Source organism: Oncorhynchus mykiss, chromosome 17 (genome assembly GCF_013265735.2).
Source record: "Oncorhynchus mykiss isolate Arlee chromosome 17, USDA_OmykA_1.1, whole genome shotgun sequence".
In the NCBI taxonomy this organism is placed as follows: Eukaryota; Metazoa; Chordata; class Actinopteri; order Salmoniformes; family Salmonidae; genus Oncorhynchus; species Oncorhynchus mykiss.
Window position 1 is genome coordinate 55,924,223 of NC_048581.1, and position 22,938 is coordinate 55,947,160.

The 22,938-nt window shown below is 42.4% G+C and overlaps 3 protein-coding genes across 5 annotated transcripts in view; 1 reads left to right on the forward strand and 2 right to left on the reverse strand.

The window, feature by feature from the left end:
* LOC110494118 (transforming acidic coiled-coil-containing protein 1) overlaps positions 1 to 1,488 on the reverse strand; it is a 40,838-nt gene extending 39,350 nt beyond the window's left edge. Inside the window, exon 1 of the mRNA XM_036950218.1 lies at positions 1,313 to 1,488. The gene's annotated coding sequence lies outside the window, so the exon portion shown is untranslated. The remainder of the gene's footprint in view (positions 1 to 1,312) is intronic.
* A 327-nt stretch (positions 1,489 to 1,815) lies between these two features.
* On the reverse strand, positions 1,816 to 9,189 carry LOC110494121 (phospholipase DDHD2). 3 transcript variants are annotated; one of them, XM_021568876.2, is made up of 18 exons: positions 8,847 to 9,189; positions 8,472 to 8,541; positions 8,150 to 8,307; positions 7,606 to 7,802; positions 7,113 to 7,202; positions 6,821 to 6,944; positions 6,461 to 6,550; positions 6,088 to 6,229; positions 5,718 to 5,926; positions 5,329 to 5,390; positions 5,088 to 5,216; positions 4,920 to 5,009; positions 4,504 to 4,650; positions 3,891 to 4,046; positions 3,680 to 3,785; positions 3,287 to 3,445; positions 2,538 to 2,697; positions 1,816 to 2,431 (listed from the first exon to the last, which is right to left on the reverse strand). In XM_021568876.2, exons 3-18 carry the CDS (start codon positions 8,286 to 8,288, stop codon positions 2,365 to 2,367), a joined length of 2,067 nt encoding a protein of 688 aa, XP_021424551.2. In that variant the 5' UTR covers positions 8,289 to 8,307; positions 8,472 to 8,541; positions 8,847 to 9,189; the 3' UTR covers positions 1,816 to 2,364. The 3 variants fall into 3 exon arrangements, with proteins under 3 accessions (XP_021424551.2, XP_021424552.2, XP_021424550.2); XM_021568877.2 differs by having other exon boundaries at positions 4,504 to 4,647; positions 8,468 to 8,541; positions 8,847 to 9,188; XM_021568875.2 differs by having other exon boundaries at positions 8,468 to 8,541; positions 8,847 to 9,188.
* Positions 9,190 to 9,349: 160 nt separating this feature from the next.
* Positions 9,350 to 22,365, forward strand: LOC110493222 (LETM1 domain-containing protein LETM2, mitochondrial-like). The gene is given in 6 exon segments (XM_036948421.1): positions 9,350 to 9,376; positions 12,412 to 12,714; positions 12,717 to 12,905; positions 19,537 to 19,656; positions 21,457 to 21,567; positions 22,309 to 22,365. Coding segments are annotated over 6 exon segments (807 nt in total).
* The last annotated feature ends 573 nt before the right edge of the window (positions 22,366 to 22,938 follow it).

The following is a 22,938-nucleotide window of genomic DNA, read 5'->3' on the forward strand; positions in this document are numbered from 1 at the left end:
TGCTAACTGACTTTACATGGTCATAATAGCCTACTTTCAATAAAACACAACTACATATCCAACAAGAAACTACAGGGCCTGTGTGAGTCCATGTATGATTCATAGGAAACTTGAACAGATGAGACTATGGTTTCAAATCATGTTTTAAAAATGAATTGCTCTCATGGAACGTTACTCTATAAGTAGATATTGCGATTAACGTAAACTCACCCCATTCCATACAAATGATGCAACCGCAACATTCAAACGAGGATACAAAGAAAACTAATGGGACTGTAGCGACTGTGTTGACTTCAAAATCGGGGGTGTGAACTAGGTTTCTATTCAAGCGTTGATCGACATGGTAATGGCTCTATAGTATTGGAGAAAAGTAGAAAAAACTGACCCTCCGTTACATTGTGACGTGTCATGTCGTAACGTACAGCACGCATAAAGCAACTATCTCTGTCTTACAATCTCTCTCCACCAGGTGTGGCACTTCTCTCATCCTTTAAAAACAAGAAATGGACAGTGACGGGGGGTAAGGGGGGATACCTAGTCATTTTTTGCGTCATCACTGCAAGCGATCATCATTCTACAAGCTGCTGTTTACTTCTAAGGTCACTTTTGCATCCTCAAATTCGACACAAACCTTCAAATAGGTATGTAATAACACATTATATAAACTCTTTATAGTGTTTTATTTACATTTTAGAGGCGATAAGGTGATAAGTTGGACAGATCGAGTGAAAAAAAGCAATTTTCCCACACAACATCTCTCCTTCTCACTATTAGGCATTAGTTTCGCTTCACCACCCGCCATTTTTAAAAAGACCCGATGGGGCTCATTGCCTGCTTGAATTATGCAGAAACGGGCAGCGTTTAGGTCATGTAATTGATTCTGTTGGAAAGGGGAGAAATTGTGCTTTACAATGCTATTGACATTACAGTTGATCTGGAAGTATTACGTTTTTGGGGCGCTAAAATTGTACGGACCAAGGCAATGTACGAGTTTACGTTATAGCCTAGTCTTTGGTGTCTGCACATACGCTGTGTGACTTTCAACATAACATGCAAGTATTGTCATGTCGCCCATGATCTTGTGCCAAAGTGAGTTAAATAACTTTTAAAGCTAAATTATACTTCAAAATGTAATATAATTAATATTCCAAATTTGTTATGTGATCTTACATTTTAGTAGATACCATCACGATACATAACACAACGGTATCACTATCGATCTAACAGTATAGCGCTTTACATTTTTACAGGCAAAAACAGTCAACACAGAGCTGGCGATTATAGCCAATAGTCCAAAAGTTAAATGTCCTACCTTTCCAGTGAATTTACCGGATAAATCCGCAACCCAACTTTCAAGAGACGTCAAAGATGGTGTTATGAAGTTATTTTCTTCACTATGAAAACGTTCCTTGCAAAGCACGATGTGATGGGCAGTCCAATGTCCCAACGCGTTCGTCAAAGAGAACTGCCCTGTGGCGTATATTCCACGCGGTGGGTGACGCGGATAAATGGGAAATTAACTTTCTGGCGGCTATGTGCCTGGAATGTGACTTAAAGACACAGTCGGTTAATGTACGACATGAATCTTACAGATAGGAACACAATGCGTGGTCACCTCTCTTTGGAGAGCAAGGCTAAATAGGCAACAGTGTGGCATGGAGTCTACAGTAGCTATTAGATAAGCCTATTGGCTGCAGAAAACAGTCAAATCCTTGCAGGATTTATTTCTGTTGTTCATAATTTGCTGAAAGTAAACAGACACAAACACACACGTCCTAAATTGCAACTAGGACATGGTCCAGCAAAAAGTGTGAATAAGCAGAATAGCAGCTTTAATTAAAAGTTGGTCACAGTTTCAATATTTGTAAACAAATTAGAACAAGCCCATAATCCTACAGTACATTTTAAATGCATTCTTATGCAAACAGTGCATTAGGTATCGACCAAAAATAACAGTTTATGTAAATTTGCCATCTCCAGATCAAATCACAATTCAGATTAAAAATCACAATTTATTCAAAGTGCATTTACCAGAAGCCTCAATACACTTGACAGAGAAATAAATACAAATGAAGCCATAAAAATGTGATGCATCCAGAGTCTCCTCTAGTAGATACACAACTCAAAAGATCCATCCTTTACATCAGGGATGGGCAACTCCAGTCCTCCAGGGCCTGATTGGCCTCACACTTTTTCTCCATCCCTAGCAAACACAGCTGACTAATCAAATTGCATTCTAAACCGAATATCATGATTAGGTGTTTATTGGAGTCAGGTGTGTTAGCTGGGGCAAAACTGTGACACTGATCAGGCCCTCGAGGACTGGAATTGCCCACCCCTGCTTTACATGGACATTTGGAGAAGCTAGAGAAGGATTCCCTTCCCCTCATAGATTTCTCTCAAAAGCAGCAACACGGTATCCTCAGAATCCCTGAAACACACAAGAAAACATGAGATACTGCAGAAAGCTAAAGAAAACATGTAAGCTTGTTCAATACAGCATGAGTCAGAGTCAACACTAGCTCAGTTGTTATTACCAGTAGCAGAGATGGCTCTGGATGGCAAACAGATACTCATTGAAGCTCTCTAGGGGTTTCTCTTGAAGGACGTAATCAAACCGACGTCCACCATTCAACATTCCAAAACTGATATTCTTCATCTCTGTAGGTGAGACGGTACCGTTTTGGGCCCTACTACCTGGAAAAGAGTATTGATGGAACATTTCGCTAACACAGTTCAAATGTTATTGTCTCCTTTTTGTCTTTAGGACAGCTGTTTTTAGTCAAGACTTTCGTGTTTTTAACGTAATATGTAATTGTTGTGCTGTATGTGTGTTTATAGTTTTGTTTAATATTGTGTTAGTGTATGTAAGTTGTTTTGTCTGAAACGTTGTTCCCCCTGCTGCTATTGGACCAGGTCCCTCTTGGAAAAGAGATGTTATCTCAATGAGAAAAACCTGTATTAATAAAAGGTCAAATTAAAAATAAAGGGACATTTGGTTGCAGGCAGTGGTAACATGATAATACTCGTAGTACATACAAAAAACATGTCACACAATGGACAAATTAAACCGAAAAAAATAATTATATTACATTAAGTTGCTTTTAAAGGCCTACCTGTTTAGTAATGCTGTAATTACTAGAGTAACAACAGTGGAATTTGTTTTAGGGAATATGAAGAATAAAGTAATGCATGTATGGAAAACCATTGCACATGGTTCCTAATAAATGAGTGAATAAATTAATAAGCGAACTAAAGTAATAAATAAATGAGACCAATCTCTCACCTTCTGACTCCTGAGGTGGCAGTGCAGCTGTGGTTCCTACACTGGCCACTGGGGGCAGTGTGTTGACAGGTAGCGTGGTGAGGGTCTGCCAAGCACCACGCAGAGTACTGATGGAGAGCAGCAGATCTGAGCTGACTCGCTTCAAGCTGTCTTTCAGCTCTGGGGGACACAATGTCAACACAGGGTCACTGCATGGGAGCACAAGGTGAATGAAAGTTTCCACACGCTCATTGGATAGCAACGATGTAGGTCAGTGTTTTAAATGATCAGGCAGGTCAGAGCTTTAGTAATGCTCGCTTAGGGTCTTAACAAAAAGCTCATGACATATGGGGCTACCATATCTTGAAATGTTTCTGTAATGTTCAGATCAAAGCTTCACGCCTCAGGTCTCACCGAGATGCATCCTCTTCCTGCCCTTGTGATGTGGGATTAGCATTGGGGGCAGGTCCACCCCTGGAGTCACCACCATGGGCTCAATCCTGAAGGCTACCGGGTCAAACTGCAAGGAGGAAAAACACATTGTCAGGTCCTTATGAATATTCATGGATTTGATTGACTTTAGCTCCAATAAGCATTTTTACTAACATATGATCCATAAACATACTGGATGGAAGATGTTGTAGAAGCTCTTGCAGGTGGGGAGGCTGTATTTGGGGTCGATCCTCTTCAGGCCGCGCACCGTTAGGAACATCCCTATAGGAGAACCCAAGGCAAAGAAGGCCTGCGGCTGGAAGGCCAGCTGAGGGTACACAATGGACACCTGGGCAGGAAGGGCAGGGGTACATGATTAATACTAATTCAGCATGCTCCATGTATAAATTCTGATATATTTCTTCACTTTCTGGAACTAAGCATGGATATCAAAACTCACCAACATTTTAAAATTGTATTTAATTCATTTAGATTTTCAGTTGTAATAACTGCATCAAGACATTCTATTAAATATATTCTCTTTAATCCATAATTTGGCTTAGAGTGATGTTTTTGTGTTGTTTGTTGTTTAAATCATCTGTTCACTGGGTTTTGTAAACAAAATAATGTATACTTTTTAGCCAGTAATTCTGAAAGTTGTGCTCACGAGCCATAAGAGGTCCCCAAAAATGGTGTACTACTTCACATATGTGCAGATATGTGCACCATGGCATTGCTCTCTCTCGCTCCACTGTATGTGCATGTGTACATGTTACAGTATGCAGTCACTGTTGTTGTTTGTTTACCTGGCCAATGCCAATGTCAAAGTACTTGTAATCCACTGGGCTGGTGGAGGGGGCGTCTGAGAGGAGCGTTGGTTGTTCTTGGACCTGGGAATACACACCTGGGACGCCAGGAACTGGCTGGGACGTTCCTGTCCTGGATTCCTGCTTCTGGGCCGAAGGATGGATGTATAGATTAGATAGCTCCAATAACAATCTAAACAATATAACTTCATCAGGCTGCTGGTTCCAGCTTGCAGCCCATTTACAAACAGTTAGGATGGAATATCGTCAGGGTTAAGACTACAGACGGATAGGAAGCTACGCACAATAGATCCAATAGACTAGAATGTCAGATCAAAGAAGCTTGGGGAAAATTTCACATGATGGCTATGTTTGACAATGAATGGTACCATTTGGAAGTGGATAGGATTTCATACCTCTCTCCATCTCTTCAACAAGCACATGATCTTCTTGCGAGGCCCCAAGGGTATTCCCAAGTCCTTCAAGTCTGTCTCCGAACAGAGAGTCTAGTCAATAGACAGAGGACACACACAGTTAGAAAGTCACAGACACACACACACACACACACACACACGCGCGCTTACCAGTGATTCTAAGTCCATTTGCTCCTTTGTAAGCATTTGGAAAAACTTGCCCAATCCAAAATTCCTAAGTGTTTCCTCAAAGCTCTCAAAGTTAATGGAGGTTGCTTCACTTGGGCTGCTGACGCTACTCTGAAGCAGAAGAAATATAGGATCAACATTGAGCTAATCAGAATAAATATGCTGGTGGTTGTGGCCATGGCCAAAATATAGCTGTACATTTTGTCAGTTGCTTACTACTTACTATCTTTTCATCTGTGTTATGTATTTCTTGATTTGTCAGAAGGTCAAAAAGGATCAGAGAACCTAGAAAAGTCATATTAATAAAGAATATGAATTACTATAATGGTTATTAATACTACACTCCTAGAAAAAAAAGGTACTATCTGGAATCAAAAGGGATTCTTCAGCTCTCCCCATAGGAGAACCCTTTGAAGAACCCTTTTTGGTTCCAGGTAGAACCCTTTACACAGAGGGTTCTACACATATCCCAAAAGAGTTCTACCTGGTAACCAAAAAGGGTTCCCCTATGGGGACAGCTGAAGAAACCTTTTGGAAACTTTTTTTCTAAGAGTGCAGTTTTTCCTAATAAAGTCAGAAGAAAAAGTTAGGAGAGGTCTATGAGGTACTGACCCAGACTGTGTCCAGTCAGTGACACTGCACCAGTGAATTGTGGGTGGCGCTGAAGGAATATTGAGTGGAGGCGGTTGATCTCTGAGGCCACAGTGTCTATGATGGTCTTGCAGTAGGTGGGGCTGTTGTAGAAGAACAGGTCCAGCACCGTGTCGTTGCTGAACTGACGCAGACGACTGATGCTGGGCAGTGTGATCCTCTGGATATCCCTGTTGGTAAGAGGAAGTTAAGAATGTTTGTATTAGTGTGTTTGTGTGCATGCCATTCTTTTGTGTGAAAAACCACAAAATCCGGTTAACAGATGATTTAAACAACAAACAACACAAAAACAGCACTCAAAGCCAAATGATGGAACAGTCCAAGGCCTTACTCATCCACCCCAGTGGCGTCCCCATGCAGCACCCGGTGCCAGTTGATTGGAATGAACTCCACGCGGCCCATGTGGGCGCCATCTTGGCTCTGCTTGAAGTGACTGCTCAGCAGGCTGAGTGAAGCATCGCGGAAATCATTCACTACAGGCGGTAGAGAGTGCTTTAGTATGTTTGTGATATGCTTTTGCATGTTGGTACAGTTAACTGGTAGGCCTTTTGTTTCAAGTAATATGGTCATCTTAACCTATCAAGTCTGCATTAATCAATGTATGGGAATGTCTGTGAGAAAAAAATGAATTGGGAAAAAGGGAAAAAGCAGAGTGCAGGTAAAGGTAAAGTTTTAGAGGTAGGGGTCAAAGGTTATACACACACCACATTGAACGACCCCACGCAGCTGGATGTCACAGGCCGGTCCAACGCCATGTACCATGAAGACAAGGTGGTCGACTTGGTAAGGCTCTCCTGAATGACCAACAACACAAATAGGGTCTACTGTGTAAGGAATTGTAATTTGGTGTCATGTAAATACCAACGTGCACATGGTCCAATGCATTGGATGCTCCACAACTTGAGTTCTCTGTAAACAATGCAATATCCATTGTTCAGGCCAATTCCCAGTACTGTTTGCATGAAACACAAATAGAAGTACAGTACAGGTGTGACAACCTCACACAGAGGTGTAGAAATCAAAGCCCATTGTGAAGATGTAGGCCTATACATTTGTGGGCTTACCTTCAGGTATCTCTATTGAAATACCCTCCAGCCCCCTTTTGACGGTCCTGGGTCGACTTTGCTCAGAGGCAGAGGGGAAGCTTATCCAGTACTTCGAGGGGATTGTCTGTTGCTGTGTCATAAGCTAATGGAGACAGAGCAAGGAATAGAAACTTTGTTGCATTTTATTTTAAAGTCCAATATTTGCATCTCTACAGACAAACCATGCAGGTACTAGTGACAGTAAGATAGTGTCACTAAGATATACTGTGCTTCTGTACATGTCAGTTATGGATGGGAGAGGGGGTCATACCATACGGCTGTGCAACACCACCGTTTCTCCAGTGGGGAATTCTAACTTCCTCGTCCAGTCATTCAGCGTCACTGATATCATGTAAGCCTCCTGTGAATACAGTGATGCAAATGTAACGGACCCTTGTCTCCTGCACTCCAGGCATTAGCCCCGGGAGGTAACACAAGTATTGGGTTATGTGGTTGACCAAGGTTCAAACCCAGTCAGTCATACTGTATATGTTATTGACAATATTACCAAGGTTTGATTGACAGATTAACAAGGTCATTACCAATCCGCAGTATACCCCTTTCAGATGGTAGAAAGAAGTAAATACGGGCCCCGCAAAACTATGGTACAAAGATAAACGCCAAGGTATCAAGGTAGATATTGTATCAATTTGTAATGATTGGCATTTGTGTGTGTCCGATATGGCACCTATATAGTGCACTTCTATTGACCAGGCCCTGTATACTATATAGGGAACACGTTGTCGTTTCAGACTGTGTCCTACCTCCAGAATGAGACTGGTGTGCTCTGGGTAAGGGGTGTAGGAGATATCCTTGTCTCCTTTGTGGAACCAGGAGCAGCGCCTGACCTCCGAGGGGGGCTGCTCCCAGTACACCGCGTAACGCCGCCTCTCCTTCAGCCTCACATCGAAACGCCTACCCTCTGTGGCTACCACCATCTCCTCCACCCCACGGGTCTCCCCTGTTAGGAGCAAACCCACAATTATGATATGGTTATAGTCATCTTTATCATTGCTATTACCATCAGGGATTACTCATTACATCCCATGTCTGATTGAACAGCACAGCCCAAATGAACAAAACCATAACACTCCACATTACAGCAAAAGTTGTAATTACATAGTATGGTAACAAGTTATAATTAATAACAATGAAAGCATTATTTGCCTAGATAGTCCTTAATTTCAGTGTAATTATATTCTTGTTTCGGGGTAATACATCCCACATAATATGGTGCTATAATACAAAGGGGCAACAATACAAGAGCTATTTGTATTATTTGTAAAAGTATGATGAATTGTCTCATGCCATATTTGTGTGCCTCTTCCAGTCTTGGTGAGTCCTCCCTGCTGAAAGGAAACCAGGAGTCTTTACAGTCCACCTGCTGCTCGCAGTGGAACCAATGGTGCTCCACCGGCTCATATACACCTTCTATCATACCGTTCATGGCAGCTAGATCAGAGAAGCTAGGAAAGAGTGGAAGTGAATAGAACAGAACATCATTCTTAGATTTTCTCTATAGGGAACATTCATATGTGTCGTCTGCTTTTAAATAAAATAAATATAGAATAAATATAAATAATTTTAAATAAATAAATATAGAAAGAGATAAAGAGAGAAGCTCACCTACTGTCTGTATGAGGATGGAGGGGTAATTTGAGAGGCTCAGGTTGACCACCCAGGCAGCTTTAACGGACCACCTGGGAGGCACAAACAGCATTTCTAATTTTTACATATTCATCTGATGCTAAGTTTCAGGGAAGATATCATTGTTTTAGATGCTAGCTAAGAGCTGGCAATTTGATATTTTGTATCCTTGAAATACAAGAAACATAGCAAGCACATGTTTCTGTCCTATCCGTGGATAGACGGTGCTGAGTAAAAACATACCATCTCTTAACATACTGGGAATGTTTTCTAGGAGAGAATATCGTGAATTCCTCTCATACTATTGAAACTCACATTCTTTAAAAGTAGAGAGCAGGCATCAGAAATAGCTACATACCTTCAATGTACAGCTAATGTTATAGTATGGGACTCCATCAAATACGGCGGTTCCTCCTGAGTGGATCTCTCTGTTGAAAGTTGCAAATAGACGTCCTTGGAATATATCCAAATCCAGAAGCATTTAGATGTTGTTGAAGGCAACAACAAAAACAGCACGGTTTGTTAAGTTTTCCAACAAGGGGGAATTTCCTCTGATTGACTTCACACTTTGCAAGCTTGTCTCAACACTCATGTGTTCTGAATGACTTCACTGGTTTAGTGACTCAGAGTGGGATCAAAGGTCAATTCCAATCACGATGAAGAGGTGTGGGGAAATAGCAACACAACAGTAGGCCTGTAGGCTATAATCACAGAAGAGAGAAAGTACCCAAATCTCTCGAACAATTGTGTTTTAACTCATTAATAATAATTAGCTAATTTGGTTCCAAGCTTAGAGTGGAGAATGGAAACGCATGCAAAGTTTTACATGACTATCGCTTTATCACATAAAGATAAGCAATAATGTCCATCTTTGACACTTTAACTTCAGTCAGTCCACATCTACACGGTAGTAAAAATCTAAATCAGATGTACAACACACATGTTGTATGTATGGAGTAAAGTGTAAAAGGTGCTTGCCAACTGAATGGTCCTGATAAGTTAAGACAAGGGGTCAGTGGGTTCTGCTTTCCATTAATCATCTCTTACATAGGACAATGTTCCACCTGTGTGGCATACTGTGCATAGACATGAAATCACCAGATCAGAAACATTGATATTATTTAGCATGACAGCCTGGAAATGCAACCCTGTCTTTACCTCTTGCAATAGACTGCACAGATTAGGTTAGGAGAGTGGGCTACTTGTTGTTGATGGTTAGGGGTGAGACCATAAAGTCTTTGTTGACTTGCAGTCTCTCCCCTCCTATAGACAACTTAAGGCAATAAACAATTTCACAAATTATTGACATTTTGAAGAACTAAGATAAGTTTGCTTTTACATGAAAAGCTCATATCTACTTACTGATAGCCCATGGACATGTCTAAGAGAATGTTTATGTTTGTGCTTTTCTTTTAAACATCCTGAAAAGCCACACGGAGTTGTCTGGTCTCTTCAACCAACGCCGCATCAATAAAATTGTACGGATTGTAATTCCTAATTAATACATACGAAACGAAATATCATACTGTAATGAAACAGCAGGGAGCAGGTCTCGCACACTCGACCTTTGAGCCCGAGTTCCGGCGCGCTATCCACTGCGCCGCAAAAGCATGCTCGTGCGGCAGAGTCGATTTCCCCGCTTATAAACCCAGGGTCGTTACACTACTCCCTCCCTTCAAAGAGTGCGTCCTTGCACTAGATTGCGACTCTACGTTCTACAGGAACGCGCTCACCGGCCAAGCACACGCACTGTCGTGGATGCAAGTCTACTCTTGATCATGACCCTCAGTTCCATTACATTGCACATAAGAGTAATTGGAAGAAGACGTAGCTTTTGAGATAGGGGTATCTGTTGCTGACAATTGATTTATGCCATAGAATGAGTTGGTGTTTCTGTACTGTGAGGTACCATGGACGAGATAAGAGCCTTGACTTAGGGTCCAAACTCTGTACAATAAGAACAGTATTCATAGCAAATGCTGTCTGGCTGGGGGATACTCATTTCTCAAATATCAAGTCTCCCCTGTGACCCATTCCACACATCTGTTTGTCATGTAGACTAAGGGGGTGTGTCTTTGCCATATAAAATATCTTTGTATTCTTTGTGTCTGGGCCCTCAACCCAACAGTCAAGAGTGTTGTGTCAACCAAGCATCGTTATTGCAGAGCACTCACATCATTCATTTGTGTGTGTGGCGTGAACTGCTTTCCTTATTAATAAGGTTTGCGTAAAGTAATAGCCTGATTGGTGATTGACCTTGTCTCTACTCATTATTGATTAGAATTTCCACGATTTGTTGGAACAAAAAATAACAAATTTGGACTCATCAGACCAAAGGACAGATTTCCACCGGTCTAATGTCCATTGCTCGTGTTTCTTGTCCCAAGCAAGTCTCTTCTTCTTATTGGTGTTCTTCAGTAGTTGTTTATTTGCAACAATTTTACCATGAATGCCTGATTCACACAGTCTGCTCTGAAAAGTTGATGTTGAGATGTCTGTTACTTGAAATCATTTATTTGGGCTGCATTTAATTGTCGATTTCTGGGGCTGGTAACTCTAATGAACTTATCCTTTGCAGCAGAGGTAACTCTGGGTCTTCCTTTCCTGTGCAGGTCCTCATGAGAACCAGTTTCATCATTGCGTTTGATGGTTTTTGCGACTGCACTTGAAGAAACGTTCAAATTTCAAAAACAATTCCGGATTGACTGACCTTCATGTCTTAAAGTGATAGAGGACTAACATTTCTCTTTGCTTATTCTTTCCATAATATCGACTTGGTCTTTTACCAAATCTTCTGTGCTTTGCTGCAGGAGGGTCTGGTGCACTTCACAAAATAGATGGCATCATGAGGAAAGAAAGTTATGTGGATATATTGAAGCAACATCTCAAGACATCAGTCAAAGTTAAAGATTGGTCGCAAATGGGTCTTCTAAATGGACAATGACCCCAAACATAGTTGCAAAATGGCTTAAGGACAAAAAAGTCAAGGTATTGGAGTGGCCATCACAAAGCCCTGACCTCAATCCCATAGAAAATGTGTGTGCAGAACTGAAAAAGCGTGTGCGAGCAAGGAGGCCTACAAACCTGACTCAGTTACACCAGCTCTGTCAGGAGGAATGGGCCAAAATTCTCCCAACTTATTGTGGGAAGGTTGTGGAAGGCTACCCACAACGTATGACCCAAGTTAAACAATTTAAAGGCAATGCTACCAAATATTAATTGAGTGTATGTAAACTTCTGACCCCCTGGGAATGTGATGAAAGAAATAAAAGCTGAAATAAATAATTATCTCTACTATTATTCTGACATTACACATTCTTAAAATAAAGTGGTGATCCTAACTGACCTAAAACAGGGAATTTTTACTTGGATTAAATGTCAGGAATTGTGAAAAGTTTAAATGTATTTGGCTAAGGTGTATGTAAACTTCCAGACTTCAACTGTAGATATATTTATACATAAATATATGACTGCGGATATGTATTACTCTATATTTTGTTTTGTATTATGTTAGCTATAACAGGAAACATTATACAATGTTGTATGTTATGAAATGCTTTTATATCTACAGTGCTACCTTTTTACTTGTATGCACCTGGAATTTTTATTTAGGAGCACCAGTGCACCTAGAAAAATTAAGGATTTAAACTTGTATCTCTATTTTTCATTGTGCTCCTAAATTTATTTGTGAGTGCCTACATTTTTTATCATAGGTGCTCCTTGTTTAATTTAAAAAATATATTTTTTTTTAATTTAAAAAGTCAACGTAGAGCCCTGTTTTGGTTGTCTACTTCTTATTGGTTATGCATGTTTAATTTATTTTGATGTTTTATTCCAATCTTTTCATTAGTATATTTGGATACATTTGCATTTACAATGCCAATCTGTCAATATTGGACTAATAATTTACATGTTTTTGTTAGGGATCCTATGTATTGTCCAAAAGGCCCAACTGTGCCACTCTCCCATCCACGGCATGCATTCGCTACCTATCAGATGTCTCTAACTACACTGCCCTACAATCACACGCTCCCAGGCCCATTATATACGGATGTACCTCAAACTACCGGTGGCGCCATGGCTGCGTTCCATTTCGCATTCTTCATGAGTCCTGCGCAAGGTTCAAGGAAGTTAAGGCCTCTCCAGCTGAAACTTCCCCGTCCCCAGCAGAGAATAGAGTCCCAGTCCCCACTGCCACATCCTCGCAGGCTGCCCCTACTCCAAACATTCCCCAGACTGAGTGGTAGCGCCTAAATCAATTGGGCAGAGAGTAGCGGACGAACTAAAGCACTACTATCATGGATGTCGGTTGCTCGGGATTGACACGAACATCGCAAGGGGGATGGTGTGGAGGTTACTACACGGCCAACCACTCACGAGGAGAGAGCGCAGAAGGGTAAAGCAACTTAATCCACAGGTACCTTCTATCCACACCTCTGTATTGATACTCAAGGAAAGGTTAGAGAATTGAGTGGAGTGATTCTCTGGCTGTCAGCCTGTTGCCTGTTGATGTGCTATTAGCCCCATCACTGCAGTCGTGTAACTGTTGCCAATTTGCAGTCGAAAGCTGCGGAGCAACTACCGGTATGTCACCTATGGGCGATTGCGCCGGTATGGCCCGAAATATATTTTTTTTGTATTGCAGATTTGTTCTGGCAATTCTCACATAGAAACGTAATTGGGAGGAAGGGTGTTTAACATTCTTTTTACATTTGTATCGCGATGAAAGTGTCCCTTTCAGGCCCTTTTTAGAGCTATACATGCCTCTTGTAAGACCCTATGACCCGTGAAACATACATGGTATAGACTCCATCTGGGTGTCGTGAAACTCCTTAGTAGTGTGCTTTAAAATATGTAGTATGTCTATATTCTGGAAAAAATATAATAATTCACATTAATTTATTCCTAATCTCATAAGTACCCTTTTTAATAATTTAGCAAAAATAAATACAATTCTTTGGGACTATATACTCTTCATCCAGCACATCAACATTTCAGAGTGGGTTTGATTTGATTTGATTTGGATCTCTTTTAGTCCCCATTTGGACGAATCTTCCAAAAGTCCTTAAACATTAAAATACCACTTATAATACGAACACATTTTCACATATAACACACTATTACAAACATACATAATATACTAACATAATGACCCAATAAATACTCAATCTAAATAATATTGATTCTTCATCTACAATAGTCCCACAACTATTGTATTATAATTAAATTGTTTTAAAATCATGTTGTAACGGCCGTTGTTGGTGGAAGAAGGTGAGGACCAAAGCGCAGCATGGTAAGTGTTCATGATGTTAATATTTCATGAATTAAACTGAACACTGAAATACAAAACAACAAAGTGAAAGAACGAAACAACAACGAAACAGTCCTGTCTGGTGAAGGTACGGACTCCGGCCTGCAAAACCTGAACCTATAGGGGTGGGTCTGGGTGGGTGTCTGTCCGCGGTGGCGGCTCTGGCGCGGGACATGGACCTCACTCCACCATAGTCTTTGCCCGCCTCTTTACCCGCCTCCGTGGCCTCTTTAGAGCGGCGACCCTCGCCGCCGACCTCGGACAGGGGACCCTAGCAACGGGTCCCAAATGGACGGGAGATTCTGGCAGCACCGGAGTGACGGGAGATTCCGGCAGCTCTGGAGTGACGGGAGATTCCGGCAGCTCTGGAGTGACGGGAGATTCCGGCAGCTCTGGAGTGACGGGAGATTCCGGCAGCTCTGGAGTGACGGGAGATTCCGGCAGCTCTGGAGTGACGGGTGATCCTGGCAGCTCTGGAGTGACGGGATAGACCGGACTGTGGAGGCGCACTGGAGGTCTTGAGCACCGAGCCTGCTCAACCCTACCTGGCTGGATGCTCCCCGTAGCCAGGCCAGTGCGGCGAGGTGGAATAGACCGCACTGGGCTGTGCTGGCGAACCGGGGACACCATGCGTAGGGCTGGTGCCATGTACCCCGGCCCGAGGAGACGCACTGGAGACCAGATGCGCTGAGCCGGCTTCATGGCACCTGGCTCGATGCCCACTCTAGCCCGGCCGATACGAGGAGCTGCTATGTAACGCACCGGGCTATGCCTGCGCACTGGGGACACCGTGTGCCTCATGGCAAAACACGGTGCCTGCCCGGTCCACCCCTCTCCACCGTAAGCACAGGGAGTTGGCTCAGGTCTCCTACCTGACTTAGCCACACTCCCCGTGTGCCTCCCCCAAAAATGTTTGGGGCTGCCTCTCGTCCCAGCCGTGTTGCCGTGCTTGCTCCTCATTATGCCTCCTCTCGGCTCTCGCTGCTTCCAGCTTTGCCTTGGGGCGGCGATATTCTCCCGGCTGTACCCAGGGTCCCTTGCCATCCAAGATCTCCTCCCAAGTCCAGGAGTCTTGAACCCACTGCTCCTGGGTACCACGCTGCTTGGTCCGGTTGTGGTGGGTGATTCTGTAACGGTCGTTGTTGGTGGAAGAAGAGGAGGACCAATGCGCAGCATGGTAAGTGTTCATGATGTAAATATTTAATGAATCAAACAGAACACTGAAATACGAAACAACAAAGTGTAAGAACGAAACAACAACGAAACAGTCCTGTCTGGTGAAGACACACAACAGAAAATAATCACCCATAACTCAAGGGTGAAAACAGGCTGCCTAAGTATGGTTCTCAATCAGGTACAACGATTGACAGCTGCCTCTGATTGAGAACCATACCAGGCCAAACACAGAAATACCAAATCATAGAGAAATGAACATAGACAACCCACCCAACTCACGCCCTGACCATACTAAAACAAAGACATAACAAAAGAACTAAGGTCAGAACGTGACACATGTTTAATTGAAAGGTTTCTAGTTTGCTCAGTTAATTTTTTCCATTTCTTTATTGCTCTAAATTGAAATGTTATTTTGCCTATTTCTCTTTTCTGTCTGGATAACGCATGGTGGACAATCTATTCCTAGTATTTACGGAATGTCTGTCTCTTACCAACTGAATACTGTTGTGAATAGAACTTGGCCGTTTTAAATTATGTATATTCTGAAATAAAATAAGCATTTTTTTTTCAATTATCCTTTCGATTGATGACCAACCAAGAACACTGCGCATGACTGCAACAGAAGAACCATATCTCCACTTTAAAACAATCCTTGCTGCTTTGTTCTGTGCATTCTGCAGCCTCCTAACTTCACTTAATGATGCATTTCCCCAGACCACAGAACAGTAGTACACCTGACTCTCCATTAATGCTTGTGTTATTTGCTGAAGGATTCTTCCTGGTAAATATTTAGCTATCCTTCTGATTATGCATGCTGTTTTAATATATATATTTTTTTACATAGATTAGTTATTTGAGACGACCATGATAAGCAGTTGTCTAGCTGCACTCCCAATAGTTTGGTTTCTGCCACTTCTTCCGTTTGTACTCCTCCCAAACTTAATTGTATCCCATGCTGTTTTGGCCTTTTCCTAGGTGAACAGACCAACAACTTTGGTTTTCTTCATGTTTAAAAAAAAGTTTGTTTTGGCAAACCCACTCTCTGATATTCTCCAAATCTCCTTGTATAGCTTGCTGTACCTGTTTAACTGCTGCATAAATTGTAGTATCATCTGCAAATTTAGAAGCTTTAGTTTCAGCTAAGGCATAGGGAAGATCGTTGGTATATATTAAATAAAGAAGTGGCCCAAGGAAGCTGCCCTGCGGAATTCCACAGTTTAACACGAGGGGAAGAAAATGAACCATTGATTTAGGTGGTCTGTTTCCTGTCAGTTAGATATGACTGTACCCAATTCAATGCTACCTCCTTAAAACCATAATGCATTAATTTTGTCAAAATTATTTCATGATCCACTAAATCAAATGCTGCACTGAAATCTAAAAATAGTACACCCACAAACCTGCCATTATCCATAGCATTGAGCCACTGGTCAGTCATGTCAACCAATGCGGCAGGGGCGGCAGGGTAGCCTAGTGGTTAGAGCGTTGGACTAGTAACCGGAAGGTTGCGAGTTCAAACCCCCGAGCTGACAAGGTACAAATCTGTCGTTCTGCCCCTGAACAGGCAGTTAACCCACTGTTCCCAGGCCGTCATTGAAAATAAGAATTTGTTCTTAACTGACTTGCCTGGTTAAATAAAGGTAAAATAAAAAAAATGCAGTGGTAGTGAAATGGTTTTTACGATAAGCATGCTGATTGGCTGTAATCAGATAATTATTTTCCATGTACTCCCACATTTGTCTACTCACAATACCCTCCAATATCTTACTGAGTGTAGGGAGTAGACTAATTGGTCGAGGTATAGGTATAGGTATAGGCAGGAGTAATGGGTTCTTTGCAGTCTTTCGGAATAGGACACAGTTTCGCATGCTTCAATACATTTGCAAAAATTCCCTTTTCAAGTGACCAATTAAATATGTATTTCAGTGGAACTGCAATCTGGGGAGCAGCACAGCGAAGCAAAAAAATTGTCCACAAGACCATAACCTGTAGATGTACCATCAGGTAATGACTTCAATAGGTTTAACACCTCCTCCACTGACACCGTTTGTAGACTAAAAGAGCAGATCTTGATGATCCAATGGATGTAATGTATGAAGACTTACAGAAAACATTTGACCTCTGTCATTGCCAACAAAGGGTATATAACAAAGTATTGAGAAACTTTTGTTATTGACCAAACACCATAATTTGCAAATAAATTTATTTAAAATCCTACAATGTGATTTTCTTGATTTTTTTTCTCATTTTGTCTGTCATAGTTGAAGTGTACCTAAGATGAAAATTAGAGGCCTCTCTCATCTTTTTAAGTGGGAGAACTTGCACAATTGGTGGCTGACTAAATACTTTTTTGCCCCACTGTATGTGACCTCCATTGATCAACCTTGTAAATTGAGTGACTGTTAAGATTAGTGACAAACACCTGGCTATTTGTCAGTACATGGCTTTGTTTTTACAGTGCAAATCAGAGCCATTTATGTAACTGTATTTTTTTTGTGAATCTTATGAAACTGTATAACTAGGCCATGTGTCACTGCCGGATCACACAAGGGTGTTAGGCGTCGTTGTTCTTTTTCTGCCGGCCAGCCGGAACATTTTGGCAGAGTACGGTTCTGTAATATCTCTCTAGATGATTGCCACAGAAGGCGTGGCAGCCATGAGTGTGTCAGAGCTGTGTGTGTGTGTGTGTATATATACATGTGCATATGTATGTATATATATATATATATATATATATGTAGAACAAGTATTTGATACACTGCCGATTTTGCAGGTTCTCCTACTTACAAAGCATGTAGAGGTCTGTAATTTTTTTATCATAGGTACACTTCAACTGTGAGAGACGGACAAAAATCCAGAAAATCACATTGTATGATTTTTAAGTAATTAATTAGCATTTTATTGCATGACATAAGTATTTGATCACCTACCAACCAGCAAGAATTCCGTCTCTCACAGACCTGTTAGTTTTTCTTTAAGAAGCCCTCCTGTTCTCCACTCATTACCTATATTAACTGCACCTGTTTGAACTCGTTACCTGTATAAAAGACACCTGTCCACACACTCAATCAAACAAACTCCAACCTCTCCACAATAGCCAAGACCAGAGAGCTGTGTAAGGATATCAGGGATAAAATTGTACACCTGCACAAGGCTGGGATGGGCTACAGGACAATAGGCAAGCAGCTTGGTGAGAAGGCAACAACTGTTGGCGCAATTATTAGAAAATGGAAGAAGTTCAAGATGACGGTCAATCACCCTCGGTCTGGGGCTCCATGCAAGATCTCACCTGTGGGGCATCAATGATCATGAGGAAGGTGAGGGATCAGCCCAGAACTACACGGCGGGACCTGGTCAATTACCTGAAGAGAGCTGGGACCACAGTCTCAAAGAAAACCATTAGTAACACACTACGCCGTCATGGATTAAAGTCCTGCAGCGCACGCAAGGTCCCCCTGCTCAAGCCAGCGCATGTCCAGGCCCGTCTGAAGTTTGCTAATGACCATCTGGATGATCCAGAGGAGGAATGGGAGAAGGGCATGTGGTCTAATGAGACAAAAATAGAGCTTTTTGGTCTAAACTCCACTTGCCGTGTTTGGAGGAAGAAGAAGGATGAGTACAACCCCAAGAACACCATCCCAACCGTGAAGCATGGAGGTGGAAACATCATTCTTTGGGGATGCTTTTCTGCAAAGGGGACAGGATGACTGCACCGTATTGAGGGGAGGTTGGATGGGGCTATGTCTCGTGAGATCTTGGCCAACAACCTCCTTCCCTCAGTAAGAGCATTGAAGATGGGTCGTGGCTGGGTCTTCCAGTATGACAACGACCCGAAACACACAGCCAGGGCAACTAAGGATCTCAAGGTCCTGGAGTGGCCTAGCCAGTCTCCAGACCAGAACCCAATAGAAAATCTTTGGAGGGAGCTGAAAGTCCGTATTGCCCAGCGACAGCCCTGAAACCTGAAGGATCTGAAGAAGCTGTATGGAGGAGTAGGCCAAAATCCATGCTGCAGTGTGTGCAAACCTGGTCAAGAACTACAGGAAACGTATGATCTCTGTAATTGCAAACAAAGGTTTCTGTACCAAATATTAGGTTCTGCTTTTCTGATGTATCAAATACTTATATAATGCAATAAAATGCTAATTAATTACTTAAAAATTATACAATGTGATTTTCTGGATTTTTGTTTTAGATTCCGTCTGTCACAGTATAAGTGTAACTATGATAAAACGTTCAGACCTCTACATGCTTTGCAAGTAGGAAAACCTGCAAAATCGGCAGTGTATCAAATACTTGTTCTCCCCACTGTATATCTATACATATATATACACACACTGAACATGTGTTTGTGTGTGTAATTTTATTTATTTATTTTACACAACTGCAAACTTCAAGGAGTTGGCCATTCAAGGAGTTTGCAGGGGTTGGTCTGATGGGTTATTCATTGTCATCTTCAATGACATAGATGACAACAACCACATAAAACAGACAATGCATGCCTCAACCAGGGACAACCATGCTCTAGCAATTTAAGTAACTTCTGTCTCTCTTCTGTCAGTGGTTGGTTCTTCACCTGAAGGAGAATGTTCCTCCATCTCTCCTGCTGCTGTCCCATGCCATGTACCATACCGACCTCACACCCAAGTCCCCTGTCATCCTCCCCATCGTCAAACTGGAGGTAAGGGTCTGAAGTTGGCAACTATAGCAAGGATTATGATCAATACAACCGCTTAAGGGCCTCCCGGGTGGTGCAGTGGTTAAGGGTGCTGTACTGCAGCGCCAGCTGTGCCATCAGAGACTCTGGGTTCGTGCCCAGGCTCTGTTGTAACCGGACTCGACCGGGAGGTCCATGGGGCGACGCACAATTGGCCTAGCGTCGTCCGGGTTAGGGAGGGCTTGGTCGGTAGGGATGTCCTTGTCTCATCTGTCGTGGAATAATCACAATTTGTTGGTAACATATGTAAGATGTTTTATATTCATCATATGTTTGTAAATTACTTCTCATCAAGAATGTTATAGGTTGTATAATACTGTGGCAGGGTTTGCAGTATCTGTTCTATGTCAAGACTAAGTTGCATGGGCCGCAGAGAGGGGAGAGGTCAAAGTATCATCATGTGTAAACATATCTCTTGGCTCCACAATGTCTGTGTGCCAGTCAGTGTGTGTCTGTGATCTTGTCAAGATAGGATTGGTTGTATTTAGGATTGGTTGTATTTAGAGTTGGTTGTATCTAAATGACAATTTGATATATGCCTGTTGATATGGAGGATTGGTTTATGGTTCTGGGGTTTGAGTAAGGAGACAAAGCTGAACGATTTATTATGTCTATGCTGTCTGACTATGTGTGTTTTTGCTATTAAAGGAACTCAGCTGCAATGAAGGGGGGCTCTCAGAGAATTCATGGTTAGACACTGAATTGCCTGAGTCACAGGATTGTGATAGAGCTGATATAATTAAAGATGGACTTTGATAACTAACTCTGACTTGTGTTGTGGTTTGCTCCCATGATTTGGTAAATAGAGGAAATTTCCACGACACATCGCGCACCAGCGACTCCTGTGGCGGGCCGGGCGCAGTGCGCGCTAGCCAAGGTTGCCAGGTACCCGGTGTTTCCTCCGGCACATTGGTGCGGCTGGCTTCCGGGTTGGATGCGCGCTGTGTTAAGAAGCAGCGCGGCTAGGTTGGGTTGTGTATCGGAGGACGCATGACTTTCAACCTTCGTCTCTCCCGAGCCCGTACGGGAGTTGTAGCGATGAGACAAGATAGTAGCTACAATAATTGGATACCATGAAATTGGGGAGAAAAAGGGGGTAAAAAAAATATTAAAAAAACAACCGCTTAGGTCAGGGCCAAAAAAGAAAGGGTGATGGCATCATCCATAAAAGACCGCAGCAACAACTTATTTTGAATTCATATTGGTCTCATGTGTTAAAAAAGCTGACACGAGTCGTATGTTGCAGGTGCCTCAATATAAACGTAGTTTTCACTTACAGAAAGCATCTTCTGTGAATGTTTTCTTGACCACTCCTTTTCTCTGACAAACTGGGATTGACAGTAGTGTACTAAGAGGAGGAAATAGTACTGGAAGGTTTTATAATGGTTATTTTAGGCACACTGTGCCCTGAAACATGTGACTCCTTAAAGAGAATGTTTCACCTGAGGAGAAAGGGCAAGTCATGTTGCTGACAAGGCAAAACTAGAGATGTTTTTTTTCTGTAAATGCTCTCAACAACCTTCCTAGATAAGAATGCCTCAGAGTAGACCGTTGCTAAGTAATCTGCCACAATAAGACCAATGGCAAAGTGTTGAGCTATAGTTATGTAATGGCTACATTACCAGGCGCAACTGTATTGTGGCATCATCCACTCCTTCTGCTAACTCTAAAATGACCCAATGCCCTAATCAACCAGTAGACCGAGCAACTGAAGGCTAAATTCAACATTGAATTGACCCCCTCTTTTCTTGTTCTTCCCTGCAGCAAGTCGCCGCCCCCTCTCCCGCAGAGATCAAGGCCCCTGTCAAAGACAAGCCCATGTCTGCGTCACTAGAAGTCCTGGTGGACTCTGCCCCCATTATCATGGACAGGAAGGTACACGCTGGACGCACTTCTAAATTGCACGGTCAACAGGGTCCACTTCCATTCAATCCATTTCTGTCTTTATTGATGGGGATTGATTGTTTCTGTTGATGTGGATGCTTCTTCTCTAAGAAAAACACCAGGAGAACTTCCTAGCAGTGTTTGTTGCGCGGCAGTAACGTTTTCTGATTCCCAAATTAGGAAATGAAATCCCAAATCAAAAAGTGCAAGCATACAGACACACTGACACCCCCCCCCCCCCCCCCCCCACACACACACACACATTTCCTTATTCTTAGAATCCCTTCTTTTTCCAGGTGGAGAGAGTTTTGGATAAAGCCAGGATTGTGGAATCGAAGATGGCGTCACCAGAAGCTCAGTTAATACATGTAAGTTTGAGTGGGGGATGTTTCATTCCATGGTTTTGTGTACAAAGTTTTTGGAAAGAAAGTGCTACAGGAGCAGAAGGTAGGCAAGTCCAAGGGACATTCAGTGGGCTTTATAATGGCCATTTGGTTAGAGTCCACCCTTATCTGTTGTATTTCACAAAGCTGCATCAATATGTTAGCCACTCTTTTTGGAAGTAATGATTTGTTATATACCATTACATTTCAAGTTGAGATTTTCTGCTGTTCTCACTGATAATTTTCATTAACATCTATTAATATCTAGTCAACCTAATGGTTCTTGAATAGAACATACTTACCTTAGCTCTTTGCGATTTTGCTCATATTATCTATCCTCCATTTTCAGGCAAAAGGTGCTGAGTTGGCTGCCAAGGCCTACTCTACTGGGTCCCACACTCACTAGCTGCATACTGCTGAAGGAAGCTGCAATCCCAACCCCCATTTCCCTTTTCACTTCTGGTTTAGGGAAGCAATCGTGGCACACTTTTTAGTCAAGTAAATCTTCATCTGGCGGGATATTGCTCATGTGTTTACAGTTGTAAGATCTGTATCATATATCAGTATTTTGTGGTGTGTGGTGAAGAAGGTGCAACAGTGCCTCTTCATCCTCAGGAGGCTGAAGAAATTTGGTTTGGCACCTAAAACCCTCAAACTTTTACAGATGCACCATTGAGAGCATCCTGTCAGGCTGTATCACCGCCTGGTACGGCAACTGCACCACCCGCAACCACAAGGCTCTCCAGAGGGTGGTGCGGTCTGACCAAAGAATCACTGGGGGCAAACTACCTGCTCTCCAGGTCACCTACAGCACCCGATATCACAGGAAGGCCAAAAAGATCATCAAGGACTTCAACCACCCGAACCACTGCCTGTTCACCACGCTAACATCCAGAAGGTGAGGTCAGTACAGGTGCATCGAAGCTGGGATCGAGAGAAGCTGTTTTTCAGTCTTTCTCAAGTCCATCAGACTGTTGAA